The sequence below is a fragment of the Physeter macrocephalus genome, chromosome 7, assembly GCF_002837175.3.
Source record: "Physeter macrocephalus isolate SW-GA chromosome 7, ASM283717v5, whole genome shotgun sequence".
Classification (NCBI taxonomy): Eukaryota; Metazoa; Chordata; class Mammalia; order Artiodactyla; family Physeteridae; genus Physeter; species Physeter macrocephalus.
In genome coordinates, this window is record NC_041220.1 from 110,527,820 (window position 1) to 110,550,339 (window position 22,520).

Below are 22,520 nucleotides of genomic sequence, written 5' to 3' on the forward strand. Positions count from 1 at the left end.
TCTCAGAGTTGATTGGATTGCGGGAAAGTGATTTGTTTTAATCAAATGCACATGAGGTTGATGTTTAAACAAATTTATGTATTTCTCAATTCATAATCAGAAATTCACATTTCTAGTGATCAAAATATTATTTACGTGCATTGTCCAAAGTATTGATATTTGCATTCAGGGTGCCCAGTGTTTCTTGGACTTGGAGAGTTTAAGGAATATTTTTTTGTCTAGACCTCAATGAAGAAAGCCTAGCCATCATTGCCTTTAGAAGAATTTGCTCGCCTGGTGACTGTACTCATATTGGCCAATCCAGACTTTCTCTTCCCAGTATATGGAGTGCTTATATAACCATAAGGATGCTAAACCTGCTTCTCTGCCCTGGACTACCACCCCCATCTAGCCACACTTTGGCTCAGAGGTTGACAGGTCTGTGTTTCATACCATCTGCCCTGTATTAGCTATTCCAGGCTCCTTTGCTCTCTTTAGCTTCTACTTACTTATTGGTAAAATGAGTTGAAAAGTATACTTTCCAGGCCAAGAGTAGTCTTTGTGATGACTTATTTCAGTGAGACACCAGTAGATATTTATCATTGCCAATTTTAGAGAATCGTATCATTTTAGCACTCAGAAAGATCTTAGACATAATCATGTTCATTTTCCTCAGATTATAATTGAGGTTGTTTTTGGTTTTGGTTTTGTTTTTTCTTTAACTGTGATGCACAGAGGTTGTGACTTGCTCAAAAATCTATATCCAGGACTAGATCTGAATAGCTGGTCTTGTATGTGTAAGTTTTCTCCAGCCAATTTAGTAATTAAAAATTCTTAATGATAGAGACTATATTTAATACTACTTTTGGATCCCTTAGATTGTGTTTCCAGAAGTAAGAACCTTTTTGAGGAAAAACATTTATAGTGTTTTTATTTCTATTTTGATACCAGTTAAAATGTACACTATAATTTTGGGCATTATAAAGTGTTCATCAGATCTTCTAACAGAACACAGAAGATCAAAGAAGATGAGAGTAACCTTCTTAACATATGGGAACATGTTTCTGGTGAACACATGGTTATATAATCTTTTAAAATATAATCTTTTAAAATAACATCAAATAGTTGATGTTTCTCATTTTCCTAATGCTTTACCCACTAGAAAATCTCTTTTACTTTTTTTTTTCCTTGGATGGACAAAAATTATTTTACTTATATTATGAAATAATGTTGGCGGTTTTCTTTAGGACTATTGAAGTATCTTAAATCGATAGCCCATTGATGGGTAATGGGTTTAATAGCATCTCCGTTAATAATCTTTTTGTAGAATATTCATTTTACCCTCAAGTATAACTTTGTAACCCCCTACAAGTTAACTGAACCAAAATAATCACTGATTGTTTCAAAATAGAAAGAAAACAAATGACTAGGTTGTCATAGTAACTGTAGCAGATTAGGACTAGATTGCTATGAGGATGGAGCTGTTCAAAGTTGTATAAAATTCAGAAATGCAGATGGCATGCCTTCTGAGGCACTGTTAGGGAACAAAACACCTTTGTGAAGGAGCAGATTTCATGAATACAACACAGTGCACAAATGCCAAAATACCTGTGTTGCAAAGATCCCTAGTATGAAGTTTTTCTATAAATGTTAGGTATGTTATTAATTTGTTTCACAATAATACTTTAAAGTCCCCTGGGGTTGTGACAACTTAGGAGACTCTAATATAGTCATCTTGTACATCTTGGTAGTTTTGTTTCTTTTTCCATTCTTGATTTTAGGGCTCAAGACACGGGCTAGTGTATACAATAATACAGTTTCACACATTGATTAGTTAAGATCATCTTGGTGAATTGGATGTTTCTTATATAATTTGGCTCCAAGACTATGTTCAGATCTCACTGTCTCAATGAGACTTGCTCTGACTGTAGTATTTAATACAGCAACCTGCAGACCCTCCCTGGTACTCCTGATCCCCCATCCCCTGCCCTATTATTTCTTTATTTTTCCTTTAGCACTCAACATCTTCTTACTGTACCATACAGTTTATTCCTTATTATGTTTATTGTTTCTCTCCCCAGTAGAGTATCAAATCCAAGAGGGCAGGGCTGTCTGTTTCTTTTGCTCAGTGATGTACTGCTACTGGCTACAACAGTGCCTAGCACATAGGCATAGGATATGTTCAATAAATATTTATTGAATAAAAGAATGAATACATCGACATTTTATTTTTATGCCTCTGCCTCTGTCATTATAGTAAAACATTGCATGATTATGAACCCTGTCAGAAATTACATAAAGTTTTTTATATTACTAGAAATTGTTTTGTTGGATTTATGGGACGGTTTTATTGGAAAAATCATACTCCAGGGTATAAAAATGAAAGCATTTTTCCCTGTAATTTACGCAAACATACTATGATATTGTCCTTCCTGCCCTACTATACCTATGGTGTCTTCTTGAGTAGACTCTGTACTTTTTACAGCATTTTCTGGTAATTAGAACAGTTTTATTCTAGTCTTTGAAACTCAGCCCTATTCATCTTAAAAGTCCCCAGTGAAGCCTGATTCAATACTCTTCTTCTTCCCCCAACACAGTCTTAACCTCTGGCTCCAACACTTGGAGAGTCTCACTCTGAATATCTCTGCCCCTGCCCCCTCTCTTTTAAACACCAGCCACAAGGAGGAAGGATGAAAAAAGCTTAAGGTTCTTTATTCACCTGAACAAGGCTGCAGGACTTTGAATGTTGCTACTTTGGTGGTTGACGTTGACTAGCCATTGGATGCCCTCTATGGGGCAGGCATCAAAGTACTGGCTCTCTCTTGGCACACATGGGTTCTTCAGAGGGGCCTGCAGGGGCTCTTACTGCATTGCTCCCTGACCGGGAAGTCTGTCTTCTCTTTGTGTCTTCTATCACCACACCCACTTCAGCTTTGCCTACAGAGAGTCCACCCTACAGCCTCTTTGTGCTGGGGTATGCTTGTCCACTGAACAGATTCTCAGATAGGATATCAGCAGGATCAAACACAACTACAGTTTCTGTAATACATTTTTTAAATTGAAAATGTCAAGCATTGTACAGAGTGTATTCTAATAAGAGTACACCAGTGTCCTAGTAAGAATAACCAGCTCACAATTAACCATTCTAATTATGAGTGGACTGAAACTGAAAAATGTGAATAACTTTTATAATTTATGAGAAACAAATAATGCTTGTGACAAAGGATATTTATAATTATGTTTGATGATCTTTTCCCTCAGCACATATTAGTTTGGTGAGAGTTAGAGACCAGGAATAAGCCCAGTTAGAGAAACAATCCCAGGATTAACAGATACGTGGATAATTGAAAACTGACCAAAGAGCATGCCCATCTTACCAGTTGGGAAACTAGTTGACTAGAGTTGCAAACTGTAAGCAGATTTATTTCTAAACTGTCAGTTGTCCACATCTTACATGCAGACTTCTGTCTGTACGCCTCTTCTCTAATCTTCAGTGACATTTCTCCTGACTTTCCTCCCTTAAATAATCTATATGTTATTAAATTGTGTCTATAATGTTATTTTAAGATAAGAAACATTTTAAAACTTCAAACATTGGAATTATATAGTTTCTACTGAGGATTATGAAAAACCGGACAAGGTCTTTCCTATAACCATGTGTAACACACAGCAGGAGCAAAGCAGGTGCTTGTCGTGTGTGTAGCTACTTATTAATGCACTTCTGGAAATGCAAGAATTTCTTTGAGATTTTGACATGCTTGTGTGTTCACTGGTCTTTTTTTCTTCCAAGATAAGTACATCTTAAGAGATTTCTTAATAATAAAATTGAAAGCTCTTACAAGATGAGAAATGGAAAAGTCAGTTTTGCAGTAAAAATATTAATTCACCTTATATTCTCCATATTTAATGCATACATAATGCATTATGTTCCATGCTTAACATGTAGTTTGGATACATAAAGTTAGCTGTTGAAAATATGTTTTGGATAGATTGTTTTCCTTAAAAATTTTAGCTCTAATATTAAACTAATGTTAATATTAAATTAAATAATTTTTAACTTCATAAGTTATGCCCTATAAAAAACACTTTGCTTACTTCCAGAGTGGGACTTAACCATACTAATATTATCTATTAAGAAAGAAAGTCAAACTAAGTGGAGGGAATTTGACAGATGCAGAAGATAAGTATTGAAATTTGTCGGGATTTTAGAGCACTACCCACAGGGACATTCAATAGACAAAACAGGCCCATTGTCCTACACATATCTTGAAATAAATGTGTATTTGACACAAATTATCTCCCATTTTGGTAGGAAGAATCTATAATAGTTTTGGAAAATAGTGTCATCTACGCAGGAAGTGTAGTCAAATATATCATCTTTACTCAATGTTTTCCATGTCAGGAGCTAATTAATTCCTAACACCAAAATTACAATAGGGGCAAAGCCTGTCATGGAGGTGATAGAGACATATATAGTAATCTCCTAAGGTTGATGTTGAGACTTGAGTAGATACAGTCCTCGCAAGTAACTGGTCTTAAGAATTTATCCCCAGCAGTGTGCATGTATCAGTAAACAGGACTGATCTGATGATGGCAGAGTATTTTATATACTTTGAATATTAGAGCATCCAGTCAAAGATTTTTTATAAAAAAATTATTGCCTTACGGCAGCTATACAGATCTAGAAATTGACTCTTGTCTCCTTGGAAAAAGCTGACATGAGATTTAAATGTTGTGTATTTTTTTTCTCTTAGTGCCACCAACAAAATCAATAAACCAAAAAGTAAAAGCCCTCTTCACAAATTTTGAGCATCCTCTACAGCTTTATGTGGTGAGAGATGCAGCCACCATTCTCAAGTGATTCAAAAGGAGTCAAATGGTGTTGAGCTAAATTATAACCCTAAATGCATATTGGTGAAATGAGATGCTGATCCATTTGCACACTAATGTGCTATTTTTAAGTCATGCATCATAGCATCTTCAAAGAGGCCTGTCATAATTATGATGGATTAGACTGCAGAGTCAGTCCTAGATGCAGTAATTGTTTCACAGATGCTGTCGATGTGACTTGAATTCATAATAAATTATTGTCAGAGAGGCGGGAGAAGGAACAAAATCAAATACCAAAGGAAAACTGCTGTGGCTAAAACCTGTTTTGGTCTTAGGAAACCAAAATGTTAGCTACTAGTCAAAAGGCTAGTATTTTCAACTGAGATAAACAGACTTCATAAACGTGTACCTCTGACATTGAGGATGCAGGTTGACATATTTGGCTTTTTTTTTTTTTTTTTTTTTTTTTTTGGTGGTATGCGGGCCTCCCTCTGTTGCGGCCTCTCCCGTTGCGGGGCACAGGCTCCGGACGCGCAGGCTCGGCGGCCACGGCTCACGGGCCCAGCCGCTCCGCGGCACGTGGGATCTTCCCAGACCGGGGCGCGAACCCGGTTCCCCTGCATCGGCAGGCGGACGCGCAACCACTGCGCCACCAGGGAAGCCCTATATTTGGCATTTTTACTTAAAGTTCTCAAGCTCTAACTCAATATATTTCTTTCTCTACCTCTCCCTAATAGCTTATGAAAAATTATTCTGGAGCATTAGCTGAAATAGAGTGACCGTAACGTATTCTTGCACATTTCTATTACCTGGTTATAATTTGACCTTTAGAATTTCCAGAAAAAAAAAAAAATTGGTGGTATTTATCGCAGACAAAGCTACTCTTTTTGGTTCCTTAGAAGGCCATACTTCATGGGGTATATTAGACTGTTAGAATAAAGGGAGAAACATAAATAATATGACTAGTAAGATCTAAATTATGACATTTTGAACTGTGATTTAATTAACATCTGTCATTTAGGTAAATAATTTCTAAAACTGCCTCTTTAGGCTTTGACAAAATGCCAAAGCTGGTTTTAGAATTTGAGTGTTATATTTAGTCCATTCTTAAAGTTTAAGTCACATTCTTAAAGTTTAAGTTTAAGCCTTTTTGGTAAACCTATAAAGAAACTTAAGGCTTTACCGCATAATCAAAAACTGTGCATGTGTGTGTGTGTGTATACAATTTAAGTAATGAGTTACTTATTACATTTTGATTAGGGAAGATAACAGAGCAGTTAAAGCAGATGAATATATGCCATGTCTTTTCCTAAATTAAGGATTCAATAGCCAGAAAAGTTTCCATAAGTCATTTATTGAACATTATTAGTTTTTTAAAAAACGCATTGAGTTTTTTACATAGTCTCCTCTGTACCTGGTAGCTACTGATATATATGCATTCTACTTAGGACACTAGTTCTTCTGCCTCACTGATGTTGATAGATACGTTTGGCGAACACTCATTGTCATTCTTTTAAAACTTAGTGAAACATGTATTTCTCTCTTATTATGGTAAGAGGGAAATGAAGTTAAATTTCATGAGAGAAATTTGGGTTGATGTCATGCAGACCCTGACAGCTGGAAGTGCTTTTCCCCTCTCCTGTACTCCTGTGGCACTTGAACAGTCACAATGTGTCACCGTAACCACAGTCCGGGGCAGTGCAGAACCTGTGCCTCTTTGTCTTTGCTCCGCCCCAAAGCACTTGCACTGAGTGGGGATTCAACTGATGCTAGTAGACTGAATACACAAATGAACTAATGCAAGTTGAGCTCCAGTTCTCTCAATGACATTACGAGGGAAAATTTATAAATTGTGCTCGGATATTTTAGAGAAAAATCATCAGCATCCCAGCGTCAATTAAAAAGGTAATCAAGGTAATAAATTAGAAAGGTAGCAAAGAAGGGATCAGAATAACTCTGTGGCAACTTCAAATTCCACGTACTAAATGTTTACATCTTCTTTTTTGTTCTATTCCAATTCACACAAAGAAACAATACCTTGATGAAATACATGCTAATCATTACAGTCCTACATATATGTAAAAAGAATATTTTTTTATCCTAAGCCTGAAAAAAACTAAAATGTTAGCAAAGTGTGAATTTATTAACAAAATAAAACCTACTCCTTGAATTACGCATTTTTCTTAATATTATGTGGCAGGAAGAGCTTCTATGGAGCTGCCAGTCTAGACCCTGTGGGAGCAATTATTTTGATGCCTAACTTGAGCAAATTGCTCAGTTTTTACATCTGTAAAATGAGAGAGTAAAACTAGATTCTTTCTTATGCTCTAAAATGTTTTGTACATTGTTACAACCATGAACTTCACATTTATCACTCATTTTGAATAAGTAATTTTAAAATTTCTTAGCCTGCCAAAAGTTTAAAATGCTGTTCAGTAATTCTATGGGCAAGAGCGCTTTGTCCACTACTATTCTGGAAACAAGGAAGACTACCCAAATAATATGGCATGTATTTGTTCCTGGGGAACTTTCATTCTATTTCCAAAAAAGAAGAAAAGAAAGAAATATGATTTGTTAATATTTTGGTAGCCCTAACAGTAGTGTACCTAGAACCAGCTCTTAACAGTTTGCAAGAGCAGATTGTGAAGTTTTCAGGTATTTTGTGAGCTGGTGGTTGGTAGCTTGAAATCAGCCATCATCTGTAAGAACATCTCTTAAGGAATATGTTAAAAGCTTGCTGTTCATTTTAAAACTGTAACTAAATGCTATAACATCAAGTGTTGACACCATGAAAAACATCACTGGGTAAGCTTAACCAATCATCCTTTCCAGGTTTACCAAAGGCTCTTCTGCCTATGCCCTTGCATATAAACTTCATAACAGTTTTAAGAAAATATTAGTGCCTTAGTTTTGATTGGCCAATGTCCTTGTAGGTGAGTCATTGTCCCTACTGTAAAAATTGAGTCTTGTTCTAAAATGAAAATTCTCTCTCCTGATTCTTATAGATATAAATTTATTTGGCATTAACTATATTACAATTTTATTTGGTGTAAATTATCATATACAAACCTCCAAGAGCTGGCATTACTTTAAAAACATTTGAATACTGTTAACAGTAAGGAGGTTCCTTAAAACACTAAAAATAGAATTACCATATGACCCAGCAATCCCACTACTGGGCATATACCCTGAGAAAACCATAATTCAAAATGACACATGTACCACAATGTTCACTGCAGCACTATTTACAGTAGCCAGGTTGAAAACAACCTAAATGTCCAACGACAGATGAATGGATAAAGAAGGTATGGTACATATATACAATGCAATATTACTCAGCCATTAAAAGGAAGGAAATTGGGTCATTTGTAGAGATGTGGATGGACCTGGAGTCTGTCATGCAGAGTGAAGTAACAAAGAGAAAAACAAATATCGTACATCAGTGCATATATGTGGAATCTAGAAAAATGCTACAGATGAACCTGTTTGCAAGGCAGGAATAGAGACGCAGACATAGAGAACTGACATGTGGACATGGTGGGGAAGGGGAGGGTAGGATGAATTGGGAGATTAGGATTGACATACCCTACCATGTGTAAAATAGGTAGCTAGTGGGAACCTGCTGTATGCACAGGGAGCTCAGCTCGGTGCTGTGTGATAACCTAGATGGATGGGAAGTGGGGGGAGGGAGGTCCAGGAGGGAGGGGATATATGTATACATACAGCTGAATCACTTTGTGGTACAGCAGAAACTAACACAACATTCTAAAGTAATTATACTCCAATTTAAAAAAAATTGAACATTCAGTTTCACAATGGAATAGTATCCCGATTAGTACTATACATCGTATTAATTATGTTCTCTAGTGTAGGAAAAAATGAAGGATATTTCATTTGAATCTCAAATCAATTATGAGAATTCAAAATATTTCTGATATCAGTCATGTAAAAGAGCAGATATGAATGAATAAAAACTATTTCTGTTCTTAGTCTCTGAGGAGCAAAAGGAATGCCACACAAAAATATCTCTATAGCAAAAATTTACGTTCATTCAAAAAAAAAAAAGAAACTTAGTTAAACTATGGAAAAAGTTTCCCTATTCCCCTCAATTTGTAAAAATAACCTGTTAACTCTATTTTCACAGATTAGCAGGTAGATATCTATAAAAAATTATCTTGGAAGATTTTTTTGTCTTATATATAAATTATTGACTTTGGTAAGCTTGAAAAAACTCTGTATATTTATATACACTAAAAATTATAGCATGAAAGCTTTTTCAGTATTTCTACAGTGATCAAAATGAACAGGTCTCATTTCTTTCTTTTTTCATGAAAAATAAATAATGCTTCCAATATCAGTATAAAAGCACTAAGTGATTATAAGAGTGCTGTTTCAAGAAGGTTACTAGATTGTGTAATATTCTGGGGTGTATACACAAAAAGTGTGGTTTGGCCATACTGAAGTCAAAGAAAATATTTCTTTTTTCTCCCTCTAAAATGGCACTTTATTGGTTTAAATATTCTGAATTAGATTCATAGACCAATAACAAATAATCCTCAAATAACAAGTTATCCTCATCCAAAAATGGAAAGATAATATACAATTTTCCTGTCCTCCCTGAAAAAGTTAACCATTAAACTTTTTACATCTGATGGTTGTATTCGGTAAAGGAATTGCTGTCATGGACAGAATAGTTGTAATAATAGAATTAGTGTTTAAAAATGGCTATTGTGTTTAAAACTCCATATTGAAAAAAATTTAAGTCACCTTCATTCTTCTTAGAAGCTATTATGCTCATAAAAGATTTGCAAAAAAAAAAAAAAAAGATTTGGAAACTCCATCCATTGTAATTCTGCCCTTGACACTTTGAAGAATGTCCAAATTATGTGGTATGGATTGTAATAGAGAGTAATGTGTTAAATACTTTATATATAAATATTTTTATCTAAAAAATTAAGTAGGACAATATATATTGTATACAGAGACTACAAGTTTTATATAATATATAACAACATAATGTACACGTAAATACATTTTGTTTGGTATATGTGTAAATCAATTTTACAGTTGCTAAAGGGAAGCATTTTTTGCTGTAGTGTTTAGAAAGCTAATTGACCTAGTCTATAAAGCATTATCTAAGCTTATGTCTATGATTCTTACTTAATTTTTTAAATTGAAGTATAGTTATTTTACAGTGTTGTGTTAGTGTCAAGTGTACAGCAAAGTGATTAAGTTATACACACATATACACACACATATATATATTCTTTTTCAGATGCTTTTCCACTATAGATTATTCTAGGATAGTGAGTCTAGTTCCTCGAACTATACGTTAGGTCATTGTTTACCTATTTTATATATAGTAGTGTGTACATCCCAATCTCCCCTACCCAACCCTTCCACCCCCACCCCCCTGCTATTCCCTTTGGTAGCCATAAGTTTGTGAGCCTATTTCTGTTTTGTAAATAAGTTCATTTGTATCATTTTTTAAGATTCCATATATAAGTAACACCATATGATATTTGTCTTCCTCTGTCTGACTTACTTCACTTAGCATATGATAATCTCTAGGTCCCATCCATGTTGCTGACATTATTTCATTCTTTTTTAATGCCTGAGTAGTATTCCATTGTATATATGTACCACATCTTCTTTATCCATTCATCTGTCAACGGTTGCTTCCATGTCTTGGCTATTGTAAATAGTGCTGCTATTAACATTGGGGTGCACGTATCTTTTCGAATTAGAGTTTTCTCTGGATATATGCCCAGGAGTGGGACTGCTGTATCATGTGGTAGTTCTATCTTTAGTTTTTTAAGGACCCTCCATACTGTTCTCCATAGTGGCTATACCAATTTACATTCCCACCAACAGTGTAGGAGGGTTCCCTTTTCTCCACACCCCCTCTAGCATTTATTATTTGTAGACTTTTTGATGATGGCCATCCTGACCTGTGTGAGGTGAAACTTCATTGTAGTTTTGATTTGCATTTCTCTAATAATTAGCAATGTTGAGCATTTTTTCATGTACCTATTGACCATTTGTATATCCTCTTTGGAGAAATGTCTATTTAGGTCTTCTGCCCATTTTTTTATTGGGTTGCTTGGGGTTTTTTGTTGTTTGTTTGTTTGTTTTTATTATTAAGCTATATGAGCTGTTTGTACATTTTAGAAATTAAACCCTTGTTGTATCCTTTGCAAATATTTTCCCCCATTCTCTAGGCTGTTGGCTGAGGAAGTCTTTAGGTAGCCTGTCTGCTGATGGGTGGGGCTGTGTTCCCACCCAGTTAGTTGTTTGGCCTGAGGCGTCCCAGCACTGGAGCCTGCAGGCTATTGAGTGGGGCCAGGGTCTTGGTGCCAAAATGTCAGTCTCTGGGAGAGCTCATGCAGTTGAATTCCCCGCTCTCTATACACCACCAGTCCACAGGAGTCCCTCCAAGACCAGCAGATAGGTCTGTCCCAGGCTCCTATCAAATTGCTGCTTTTGCCCTGGGTCCCGGTGCACATGAGATTTTGTGTGCACGCTTTAAGAGTGAAGCTTCTATTTCCCCCAATCCTGGGGAGCTCCTGCAATCAAGCCCTGCTGGCCTTCAAAACCAAATGCTCTGGGGGGCTCCTCTTCCCCATGCTGGACCCCCAGGGTGGGGGGCTCAGAACTCTCACTCCTGTGGGAGAACCTCTGTAATATAATTATTCTCCAGTTTGTGGGTCATTCACCTTGGGGAGGTATGGGATTTGATTACATTGGGAGTTCACCTCTCCTACCAGTCTCTTTGTGGCTCCGTCTTTATGTCTTTAGCTGTAGAGGATCTTTTCTGGTAGGGTTCAGTCTTTTTCAAGGATGGTTTTTCTGCAGATTGTTGTGATTTTGGTGTGCTCTTAAGAGGAGGTGATGTTAGGGTCCTTCTATTTCACCATCTTGGCTGCTCTCCTATGCTTCTTAATTTTTGAAAAGTGGTAATGCCCCTGATTTTGGAGAAGCTCCTTACATCAAAGACTACAAATCAATTTCATGATTCTGGAAACTAAAGGGTTTTTTTATGAAAGGTTATTTGTAATTAAGATTATTAGTTTAGCTCAGAGCTACCCAATAGAAATACAACATAAGTCACATACCGCATTTAAAATTTTCCAGTACTCACATTAAAACAAGTAAAAAGAAACACGTGAAATTTAATGATATATTTTTAACTTATTATATCCAACATAGCATTGTTTCAGCATGTAATAAATATTTTTTTAAATTGAGTTATTTTATGTTTTTTGGTCCACACTAAGGTCTTTGAAATCCAGTGTGTATATATACTTACAGAACATCTCAATTTGGACTAACCACATTTCAAAGGCTCAATGGCCATTTGTGACTAGTGACTATGCACATCTAGCCCATCTCTTAACGTTTGAAAGGAAGTAGGTCTAGCAGAAATAAAGATATCACTTTGTTCTGTTATTTTTATTTGTCATTAGGAATTATGACCTTTTGATTTAAGTTTTATTTATTAATTATACATGCCTTAAAAGTTCCAAAATGACACAGTTAAAAACAAAACAATCTCCCTCTCAGTGCTATTCTCCAGCCTCTCCATTCCTTTTCCTTGAGGCAAAGTATTATAACCAGTTTGTTGTATATTCTCCCAGAGCTGATTTTATTTTTATTTTTGTAAAGGTACAGGTTGTGGCATTCTTATACATACTGTTCTGCAGCTTTCTTTATTTCATTTAATTACTTGGAAATACTTCATCTGAAAATATAGGTTGTTTCCAAACTTTGCTAGTGCAAAACACTGTGCATACTTGGTTTAACAAATATGTGCATATTTGTTAGATGAGAGTTTAAAACTGAAGGATCAAAGGAAGTTTCTATGAAATTCTGTAGATATTGCTAAATCCTCCTGTATGGTATTTGTATTAGTTTTGGCTCCTGAGAACCATGCGACAGCATGTCTGTTTCCCCATATGCTTGCCAACGTAGTGTATTATTAAAGTTTTTGTTCGTTGCCAATTTGAAAAAAAACTGTATCTTGTTGCAGTCTTAATTTGCATTTCTTTTTATAAGTTCTGATGGACATTTTAAAAATATTTAACAGCCACTTGCCTTTCATTTTCTGTCAACTGTCCATGTCCTTTGCTCATTTTTCCTGTTCGATGGTTGGTCTTTTCCCTGTCAATTTGTATGTGTCCTATATATTAAGTATTATTTAACTTTTAACTTTGCTATGGGTTTATTTTTACATGCACAAATTTTATTGAACTTCCTCATCTTTTATGGCTTCTAGATTTTGTGTCACAAAGAACTTGTCCAGTCATTAGATTATTTTTTTTTAAGTTTTCTCAGGCTGTTTTTAATTTCTTTAGGGTTTTGTTTTCCATATTCAGAATTTAAATCCATCCAGAATACATTTTGGTATAAGATGTAAGGGACCAATCCAACTGTATCATTTTTTCAGAAAACTATTCCATTGTTCTAATATATTTATTTGAAATGCTATCATTACCTCATACTATATTTCTATGTGTGTTTGAATCTATTTCTGGACATTCTATTCTATTCCATTGGTCTTATAAACACTCTATTATCTATTTATGTGCTAGTACAAGCTGTTTTAAGTACAGTAGAGCTTTTGTTGCTTTTTAATATCTTTCCATTTGGCTCCTGCTCTGCCCAAGCCCCATTACGATTCTTTCAGATTATTCCTGGTTATCCAGTTTATTTTTCCACATGAACTTTAGAGTCAGCTTCTTAATAACTCAGCCCATTCTTTTAGTATTTTTATGAAAATACATTAAATGAATAGATTAATTTGACAACTATACAAGAACATATTATATCTTTCTACTTGTTTTGTTTTTGTGTTTGTGTATCCCTCAGTATTGTTTTAACGTTTTATTCAGATAGGTCTTTCACATTTCTTTTTAAGTTTACTCTTAGTATTTTTAAAATATTTTTTCTATTACAGTTTTTTATTCCACCATAGCTTCTGACTGGTTGTTGCTTTTAGGTACCAAGGCTGTTGATTTTTTTTCTAGCTACTTTACTGTCATCTGTAACAGTTTTTCAGTTGATTCTCTTAGTTGGCCAGTATACAATCTTATTCTCTGCAAATGATAACTTTAGTGTTGCTTCCCAGTGTTTGTTTCTTCCTCTGTTTCATTTGCCTTGGTTAGTAAGCAATGGCTATTTTAATAGAGCTTTTTTATAGCCCAAAGGGAAAATGGTCTTGATTTTTTTTTTCTACTTATAGCCTTAAAATAAATTTAATGAGAAAAACTGTGGGAAAATAAAGCATGACTCTATAATGAATGGGGCAGCATTCACTTTATATAATGGATTATTTTTGCTTTTTTAGTGCCTATTTCTTCCTGCTTTCCCTATCATTTGGACTTTGAAATCTCCATCAGTATTGATCTCAAAAATGTGTGAATGAATGACTGAATAAAGAAATGATCACAAGATGAGCAAATTTATATCAATCTAGTGGAACTGATTGGATGCTCACTCTAAGCACAAAAATAAACAGAGTAGGATATTTTTAAGGAATTCACAGTCCAGTAAGAGAGAGTAAACAAAATACAGTTGAATGTGATATGTTCAGCAGTAGACTATATACAAGATCAAAAAGCAGGATAAAACTGGGAGTGAGTAATTCTTTTGGAAAATCAAGGAAAAAATTCTAGGGGAGGTGATCTGACACAGTTGTAGCCAGACACAGGAGTCACAGGGCACAATAAGAGGACTAAGAAGGCATTCTAGGCAGATAAAACAACAGCATGGAGGTCTGAAACAGCTTACAATGTTTGGGTATTTATAAGCTGTTGTTATAGTTGGAGTATAATCTGTGGGAGGAAGTAGGAGGACAGAAAAATAGAAACCTGCATATGAAAAGCCATTTATGTTAGGAATTCTCAAAAGAAGTAGGCAGCCAGATCTTATAGAGGAAAATATAGAATCACTTAGAAAAGGCATTTTATAAACGACACTTTCACCCCTACCCCCTCCCCTGGAATGTCAACACTGCAGAGACTGTGCCTTATCTTCCAGGTGTATTTGGGTAAAGAGTTTGAGAACTACTAATGCAGGCAATATGGAGTCAATAAAGTGTGTTAAGAAGGGTATGACATCAGATTTGCCTTTTAGAACATTCCCTTTGATAGCAGTTTGAAGGATCCTTGAAGGACTGGGGAGAGGACAGGCTGGGCTCAGGAGAAATCTTTAAAAAGCTATTACAGTAGATAATAAAGCAAGATAATGTAGATCTGGCTACCAAGTGGCAGTGAAGATAATTCAAGGAATACAGAGGAAATGGAATTGATAGAACTTGGCAAATGATTGGATATGTAAGGTGCTAGAGAAGAAAGTAAGGAGGTCGTCTTTCTCTATTGTTTTTAGCATTTTGACAAAAAAATTATTTGGGAAGGAAGTTGATACTATTTACTAATACAGTATGAACTTCCCACATTAGCTGGTGATTTTGATCTTTGTTTACTGTGACCATAAATATTTCAGAGTTGCTGGTAAGACAAGAATAATCATTTCCTGAGTAGCTCTTGGCTGTCACTCCGAGACATGAAAATGAGTATCACAGTTTGCTATGTCTAGGAATTCCAGTATTATTAGTGCCACGATTCTTCTCTAAGGTGTACTGTTAGTGTTAGATATATATTAATGTACTTTAATTTTTGTTTCCATATGCTTTAGAATTCATTCAGAGGGCAGCCTTGTGGATGGCCCCGAAGCAAGCCTGATGGAACAGGATAGAAGGAACCATGTTGAGGGCAACAGACTGAGTCCATTCCTGATACCATCTTCTTCTCCCATTTGCCAGACAGAACCTCTGGCTATAAAGCTCCAGAATGGAAGCCCATTAACCAAGAGACCTTATCCAGAAGTAAATGGAGACACCAAATGGCAGTCTTTCAAGAGTTATTATGGAATACCCCACATGAAAGGAAGCCAGAATAGTCGCGTGAGTCCGGACTTTATACAAGAAAGCAGAGGGTATTCCAGATGTTTGCAAAATGGAGGGATAAAACGCACAGTTAGTGAACCTTCTCTCTCTGGGCTCCATCAGAACAAGAAACTGAAACAAGACCAAAAGGCCAATGGAGAAAGGAAGAACTTCGGGGAAAGCCAAGAAAGAAATCCAGGCAAAGGCAGCAGTCAACCAAATGTCTCCAATGTGAGTGATAAGAGAGAATCTGTTAGCTCTGCAGCCCAAGAAAATGAAGTTAAAGATTTCACTGGTTTTTCATCACATAACTGCAGTGGATCTGAAAATCCAGAGCTTCAGATTCTGAACCAACAGGAGGGGAAAAATGCTAACTACCACGACAAGAACATTGTATTACTTCTTAAAAATAAGGCAGTGCTAATGCCTAATGGTGCTACAGTTTCTGCCTCTTCCATGGAAAACACACATGGTGAACTCCTGGAAAAAACACTGTCTCAATATTATCCAGATTGTGTTTCCATTGCGGTGCAGAAAACCACATCTCACATACATGCCATTAACAGTCAGGCTACTAATGAGTTGTCCTGTGAGATCACTCACCCATCGCATACCTCAGGGCAGATCAATTTCCCACAGACCTCGAACTCTGAGCTGCCTCCAGAGCCAGCTGCAGTGGTGACTGAGGCCTGTGATGCTGGTAGTGCCAGTAAACCAGCTGCAATGCTAGGGACCTGTCCCTTTCAGAAACCAGAACAACGAAAGTCAGTTTTTGAGATATGCCCATCTCCGGCAGAAAACAGTAACATCCAAGGAACCACAAAGCTAGTATCTGGTGAAGAATTCTGTTCAGGTTCCAGCAGCAATTTGCAGGCTCCTGGTGGCAGCTCTGAACGGTATTTAAAGCAAAATGAAATGAATGGTGCTTACTTCAAGCAAAGCTCAGTGTTCACTAAGGATTCCTTTTCTGCCACTACCACACCACCACCATCACAATTGCTTCTTTCTCCCCCTCCTCCTCTTCCGCAGGTTCCTCAGCTTCCTTCTGAAGGAAAAAGCACTCTGAATGATGGAGTTTTGGAAGAACACCATCACTACCCCAACCAAAGTAACACAGCTCTCTTAAGGGAAGTGAAAATAGAGGGTCAACACGAGGCACCACCGTCCCAGAGTCCTACTCTCTCTACACAAGTATCCAACCCCTCTCCGATGCTTCCAGAAAGGCCTCAGAATTATTGTGTTAACAAGAATGACATACGGACTCCAGGGACAGTGACGGTTCCATTGTGTTCTGAGAAAACAAGACAACTATCAGAACATCTCAAACATAACCCACCAATTCTTGGTAGCAGTGGAGATGCACAGGACCACTGCCAGCAGTTGATGGGACACAAAGAGCAAGAGATCTTCAAGAGTCAAGACAAGGAACAGACACGAGACCCTGTGCTCCCAACACAGCCCTATCTGAAACCAGGATGGATTGAATTGAAGGCCCCTCACTATCATCAAGCAGAATCCCATCTAAAATGTAATGAGGCAACCCTGCGGTCAATTCTTCAGTATCAGTCCAAGCCCTCCCATCAAGTGACCTCCAAACAATACACTGGAAATTCCAACATGCCTGGGGGGCTCCCAGGGCAAGCTTACACCCAGAAAATAATGCAACCGGAGCAGAGACCACCAAGGTACCAAGCTGAGATGAATCAAGGGCAGTCTCGAGGTACAGTGGACCAGCATCTCCAGTTCCAAAAACCCTCACTCCAGGTGCACTTCTCCAAAACAGACCCTTCACCCGAAGCTCACAGACAGTCAGTCTGTGCCCTGAGGTGTCATTTCCAACAAAGACCAGATCCCCAAACTGAGAAACTCACGCCCCCAACATTAAAACGGCACTTGAATCAACAGGCTTCCGAGACTGACCCATTCTCAAACTCACACCTTTCACAACATAAGCCTCATAAGCAGGCAGCACAAACACAACCATCCCAGACTTCACATCTCTCTCAAAACCAGCAACAGCAGCAAAAACTACAGATGAAGAATAAGGAACAAATGCCCCAGACCTTTTCTCATCCCCAAGGCAACAATGATCAGCAAAGAGAAGGATCATTCTTTAGCCAGATTAAAGTAGAAGAATGCTTTCGTGGTGAAGGTCAACATTCAAAATCAAGTGAGTTCCAGACTCATAATCCCCAAGTGGGACTGGAGCAAGTACAGAATATGAATAGTATAAATTCCCCCTATGATCAGATCTTGAAGTCAAATGCAAGCAAAGTGCAGATTTCTTGTTCAAACAATATACACGTGGTTCCAGAAAATAAAGAACAGACTGTAAATTCTGAACTCTTTGCAGGAAACAAGATCCCAAACTTGCATCACATGCAATATTTTCCAAATAATGTGACCCCAAAGCAAGATGTTCTTCACAGGTGCTTTCAACAACTAGAACAGAAGCCTCAACAAGCTTCAGTTCTACAGGGATATAAAAATAGAAACCAAGATATGTCTAGTCAACAAGCTGCACAGCTCGCTCAGCAAAGGTACCTGATGCAAAACCAAGCAAATGCGTTCCCTTTGCCCAGCCAGGCAGGAAGTCACATTCAGACCCTGCCCCAGAAGGACATCCAAAAGCATGCTGCTCTAAGGTGGCACCTTTTGCAGAAGCAAGAACAGCAGCAAACACAACAACTCCAAGCCGAGTCTTGCCATAGTCAGATGCAAAGGCCAATTAAGGTCGAACCTGGATCCAAGCCCCACGCCTGTATGCGCCTCATGTCAGCACAGCCAGAAAACAAAATGTGGAAAAAGATACCCAAGCAAGAGATTCCACCTCCGAGCTGTGATAACATGCAGCAGCGGAGCATCCTTGAGACCATGGAGCAGCATCTGAAGCAATTTCAGGTCAAATCATTATTTGACCATAAGGCTCTTACTCTAAAATCACAGAAGCAAGTAAAAGTTGAAATGTCAGGGCCAGTTACAGTTTTAACTAGACAAACCACTGCTGCAGAACTTGATAGCCACACCCCAGCTTTAGAGCAGCAAGCAATGCCTTCCTCAGAAAAGACACCAACCAAAAGAACAGCTGGTTCTGTTCTCAATAATTTTTTAGAGTCACCTTCCAAATTACTAGATACTCCTATAAAAAATTTATTGGATACACCTGTCAAGACTCAGTATGATTTCCCATCATGCAGATGTGTAGGTAAGTGCCAGAAATGTACTGAGACACATGGTGTTTATCCAGAATTAGCAAATTTATCTTCAGATATGGGATTTTTCTTTCTTTTTAAAAATTTTGAGTCTGGCAGCAATTTGTGAAGGCTCATAAAAACCTGAAGCTTACATTTCTTGTCTTTAAATTACAGATGCTTGTGCTGTGCAAGAGAGAACTTCACTTACATTCAATTTTTCAAAAACATTTAAAAAATTGTGCATGCTCATTTGTCCTTCCCTTCAAACCGTTTAAAATATGAAGGTATCTGTTTTAGCCTAATCAATCTAGTTAACTCTTTGTATATCATCTCCTGGAGAGATAGCCAGGCAGTAAAAACACCTTGTTAAAATGAGAAAATAACTGCCATATGCAAACTAATGTAGGAGCTTTTAATATTTTTTAATTCAAGATTGAATGTATCAGTAGTTTTACAAGATTAACTTTTATAATAGATAAGGGGACATTATCATCTTCTGTCTTGGTGACTTAGGGGAAATTTTAATGCCAAAGTTCTGAATATTCATAAAGTTGCCCTTTCTCCGTGTATACGTTTGAAACATTGTGTGGTTTACATTTGATATTTTCTCTTTAAAAGTTTCATCTTTTTGATAGAAAATATGGTATTCCCCTTTCCTTTTTTAAACAAGCATCTTTTTGTTAAAATTCAAGATGCATGACAGGTCTATTGGAATAGGGAAACTTTTTGCTGATTGATGCAGAGATATATATATATGAAGATCTTAATTATAGCTACTCAGCTTGGATACAGTAGAAGACATTTGTAAAAACCAGCGTTCAACTAAAGTGGCTAATGGTCCACCCACTTTATGTTATTCCTCTTAAAATGGGACACTCCACATTTTATAGAAGGATGGAGGGAAGATCCATACCGCCCCTTTGTGTGTGGGTAATATTACTGCCTCACTGGCGTAATGTGCCACACATGTCATAGAAAACATTGGGTAAGTTATACTCATCTTCACACCCTTCTCCTATCACACAAACCTTTTTTCCCCACTTTTCATCTTTGATAGTTTACAAGAGCCTCTTCCTTTTATCTGACCCTCTCTTCAATATTTTCTCTCATCATAAGTTGCTCTAAAGTAGTACATACAATATGGGTCTGGATTGAATGTTCTTATTTTCAAAACAGAGTAATCGAATATTGTGGGGAAACGAGAGGAGAAAAAGGTATCTTGACAATAAACTGAACAAAATCCTGGGGGTGAGATAGGACAGGAAATTTTATTTTTAATCTTTTAACGTCCAAATAACAGGCAGGCTTCTAGTAAGCTGTAATTTCTTTTTCTTCAGTTTAAAAAATTGGATTGTAGTTGATATTACATATAATATATTCTAATTCCCTCACTGTCTATTTAGTTCCACTTACTTGATTTAAAATAATTCCTTATCCCATATCTGAAATGCAATTTAATATATTTTTATCCAACAGGCAGAATGGACATATACTTAATTATTTGGCACATTTTCTAATAGATTAGTCCATCAGTTTACTCATTTTAAAGAACAAAAATGTTTAAAGTCACATTTAGGACCCTTAATGTACAGGTGGGGGATAAGCTTTGTGGATGTAGCCTTTATATTTAGTATAATTGAGGTCTAAAATAATAATCTTCTATTATCTCAACAGAGCAAATTATTGAAAAAGATGAAGGTCCTTTTTATACCCATCTAGGAGCAGGTCCTAATGTGGCAGCTATTAGAGAAATCATGGAAGAAAGGTAATTAACGCAAAGGCACAGGGCAGATTAACGTTTATCCTTTTGTATATGTCAGAATTTTTCCAGCTTTCACATACAAAGCAGTAAACAATTGTAAATTGAGTAATTATTAGTAGGCTTAGCTATTCCAGGGTTGCCAACACTACACACTGTGCTATTCACCAGAGAGTCACAATATTTGACAGGGCTAATAGTCTGCAAGCTGGCATAGGCTGCCCACTTTGAGATGGATGCCAGAAAACCCAGGCATGAACAAGAACCAGCCAGCCAGCCTGCCAGGCACAAGGGTGCTGGCACAGGCTGCAAAGAGAGCACCCACTCTGGCTTTCCCACTTGATGATAAAAAAGGAAAAGGGGGGGAAAGGTGGTATAAGAAAGGAACCATTGAGTTAAATTCACCTAGAGTTATAAATGAGTAGTTATCTCCAAGGAAGTTGTCCATTAGTATGAGCAGAGGGCAAGAGTGATATACTGAATAGAAATAGAGACAGATTCTATTTATAGCTGCATTTTTTTTAACTGTCAGTCATAGGTATGCAAGTACTTACCTGAATCTACACAGTTACTCCTGCATGTCATCTTGCAGACTTGAAGACTCGTATGAGCAAGATAATCAGTGCAGAGAGAGACTTTCATATAGGTATCCACAGCTCTGAGCTGTTATTACACTAGGGTGCCTTTTCTTTAAGAGGTAGGCATTTTTATCATTAAAATACATTAGGAGACATTCTGGGCAGCAAGGACATATTCCATATCATTGTTGCCCCAAATTCAAATTATTCATTTCTAAATTAGCACGTAGAAATTCACTAAATAATCGTCTAGTAGCCTGGCAGAAATAGTGAATTTCCCTGAGTGCCCTCTTTTATTAGCAAGGAGTAAGTAGTGCTTTGGTCATAAGGGAAAATATAATCTATTTCTAGAATTATCCTATATTTTCAAAACTGCTGGATACTAGTTATTTGCCAGCCTTTTAAAAAGTGAGAGATTCTTAGAGAAACAGTCCTAACTAAAATCTTATGATTCCCCAAGTTTTAAAATAACTAAAGTTAGTAAAAGACAAATAGTACGTATCTTAGAAGACTGAATTTAACAAACTTTAAAAAGTTTTGTGCTTTGTGAAATTATGTATAAAAATAAGCTTTCCCATTATTTTTACCCATCGTATAATTTCAATTTCAAGATAGCTCATGACAATTATCATATATTTTGATACTGAAGAAATACAAGGCTTAAAGTCTACTATCCAGTTTGCTTGGCTTAGTTCTGTTTTTTAAAAATAAACTATTCATTTCTCAGGATGTGGCCATAGAGTAAAATTATGCTCAAATGTTCAATATTTTGGTTGCCTCTTAGATTCATTTGCTAATTTTATGTGTGTGTGTGTTTCTGTGGATTTCTTTAAGGTTTGGACAGAAGGGTAAAGCTATTAGGATTGAAAGAGTCATCTATACTGGTAAAGAAGGCAGAAGTTCTCAGGGATGTCCTATTGCCAAATGGGTAAGTGTGGCTTGACAAGGCCTTTGGTCTTCAGTCTTGGGCATTTTGATTCATTCATCTAACCCCGGGAATTGGGTTATCAGATCAGAGAATCATTTATGCCAGTTGAAAGGAATATTTTTTATATTTATCACGTGTCATCTCTTAAGAAAAAGGCAGCTTAGTATAAAATTATGTACAAACTGTATTTAGTTGAAAGAATTTAATAGTGAGGAGGAGGTCTGTTCAAGTGCCTTCTAGAAGTGTAATTCTCCCAGCATGTGAGGGAGAGGTCCTTAATCCTTTAAGTACCTGCAGTTAATCTTTA

The 22,520-nt window shown here is 36.7% G+C and overlaps 2 protein-coding genes across 8 annotated transcripts in view; one reads left to right on the plus strand and one right to left on the minus strand.

Moving 5' to 3' along the window:
- PPA2 (inorganic pyrophosphatase 2) overlaps window positions 1-22,520 on the minus strand; it is a 320,000-nt gene that overhangs the window by 93,498 nt on the left and 203,982 nt on the right. The gene's annotated exons all lie outside the window — the stretch shown is intronic.
- Window positions 1-22,520, plus strand: part of TET2 (tet methylcytosine dioxygenase 2) — a 136,087-nt gene that overhangs the window by 78,264 nt on the left and 35,303 nt on the right. For 6 of the 7 annotated variants that reach the window (XM_007106506.4, XM_007106507.4, XM_007106503.4 and 3 more), the window contains 3 exons: window positions 15,505-18,959; window positions 20,623-20,713; window positions 22,120-22,213. In XM_007106506.4, coding sequence (XP_007106568.1) covers window positions 15,551-18,959; window positions 20,623-20,713; window positions 22,120-22,213 — 3,594 coding nt within the window. In that variant the 5' untranslated portion in view covers window positions 15,505-15,550. Of the gene's footprint in view, window positions 1-400; window positions 418-15,504; window positions 18,960-20,622; window positions 20,714-22,119; window positions 22,214-22,520 lie in introns of those variants that run through there. The other variant, XM_007106505.4, reaches the window with a different exon arrangement.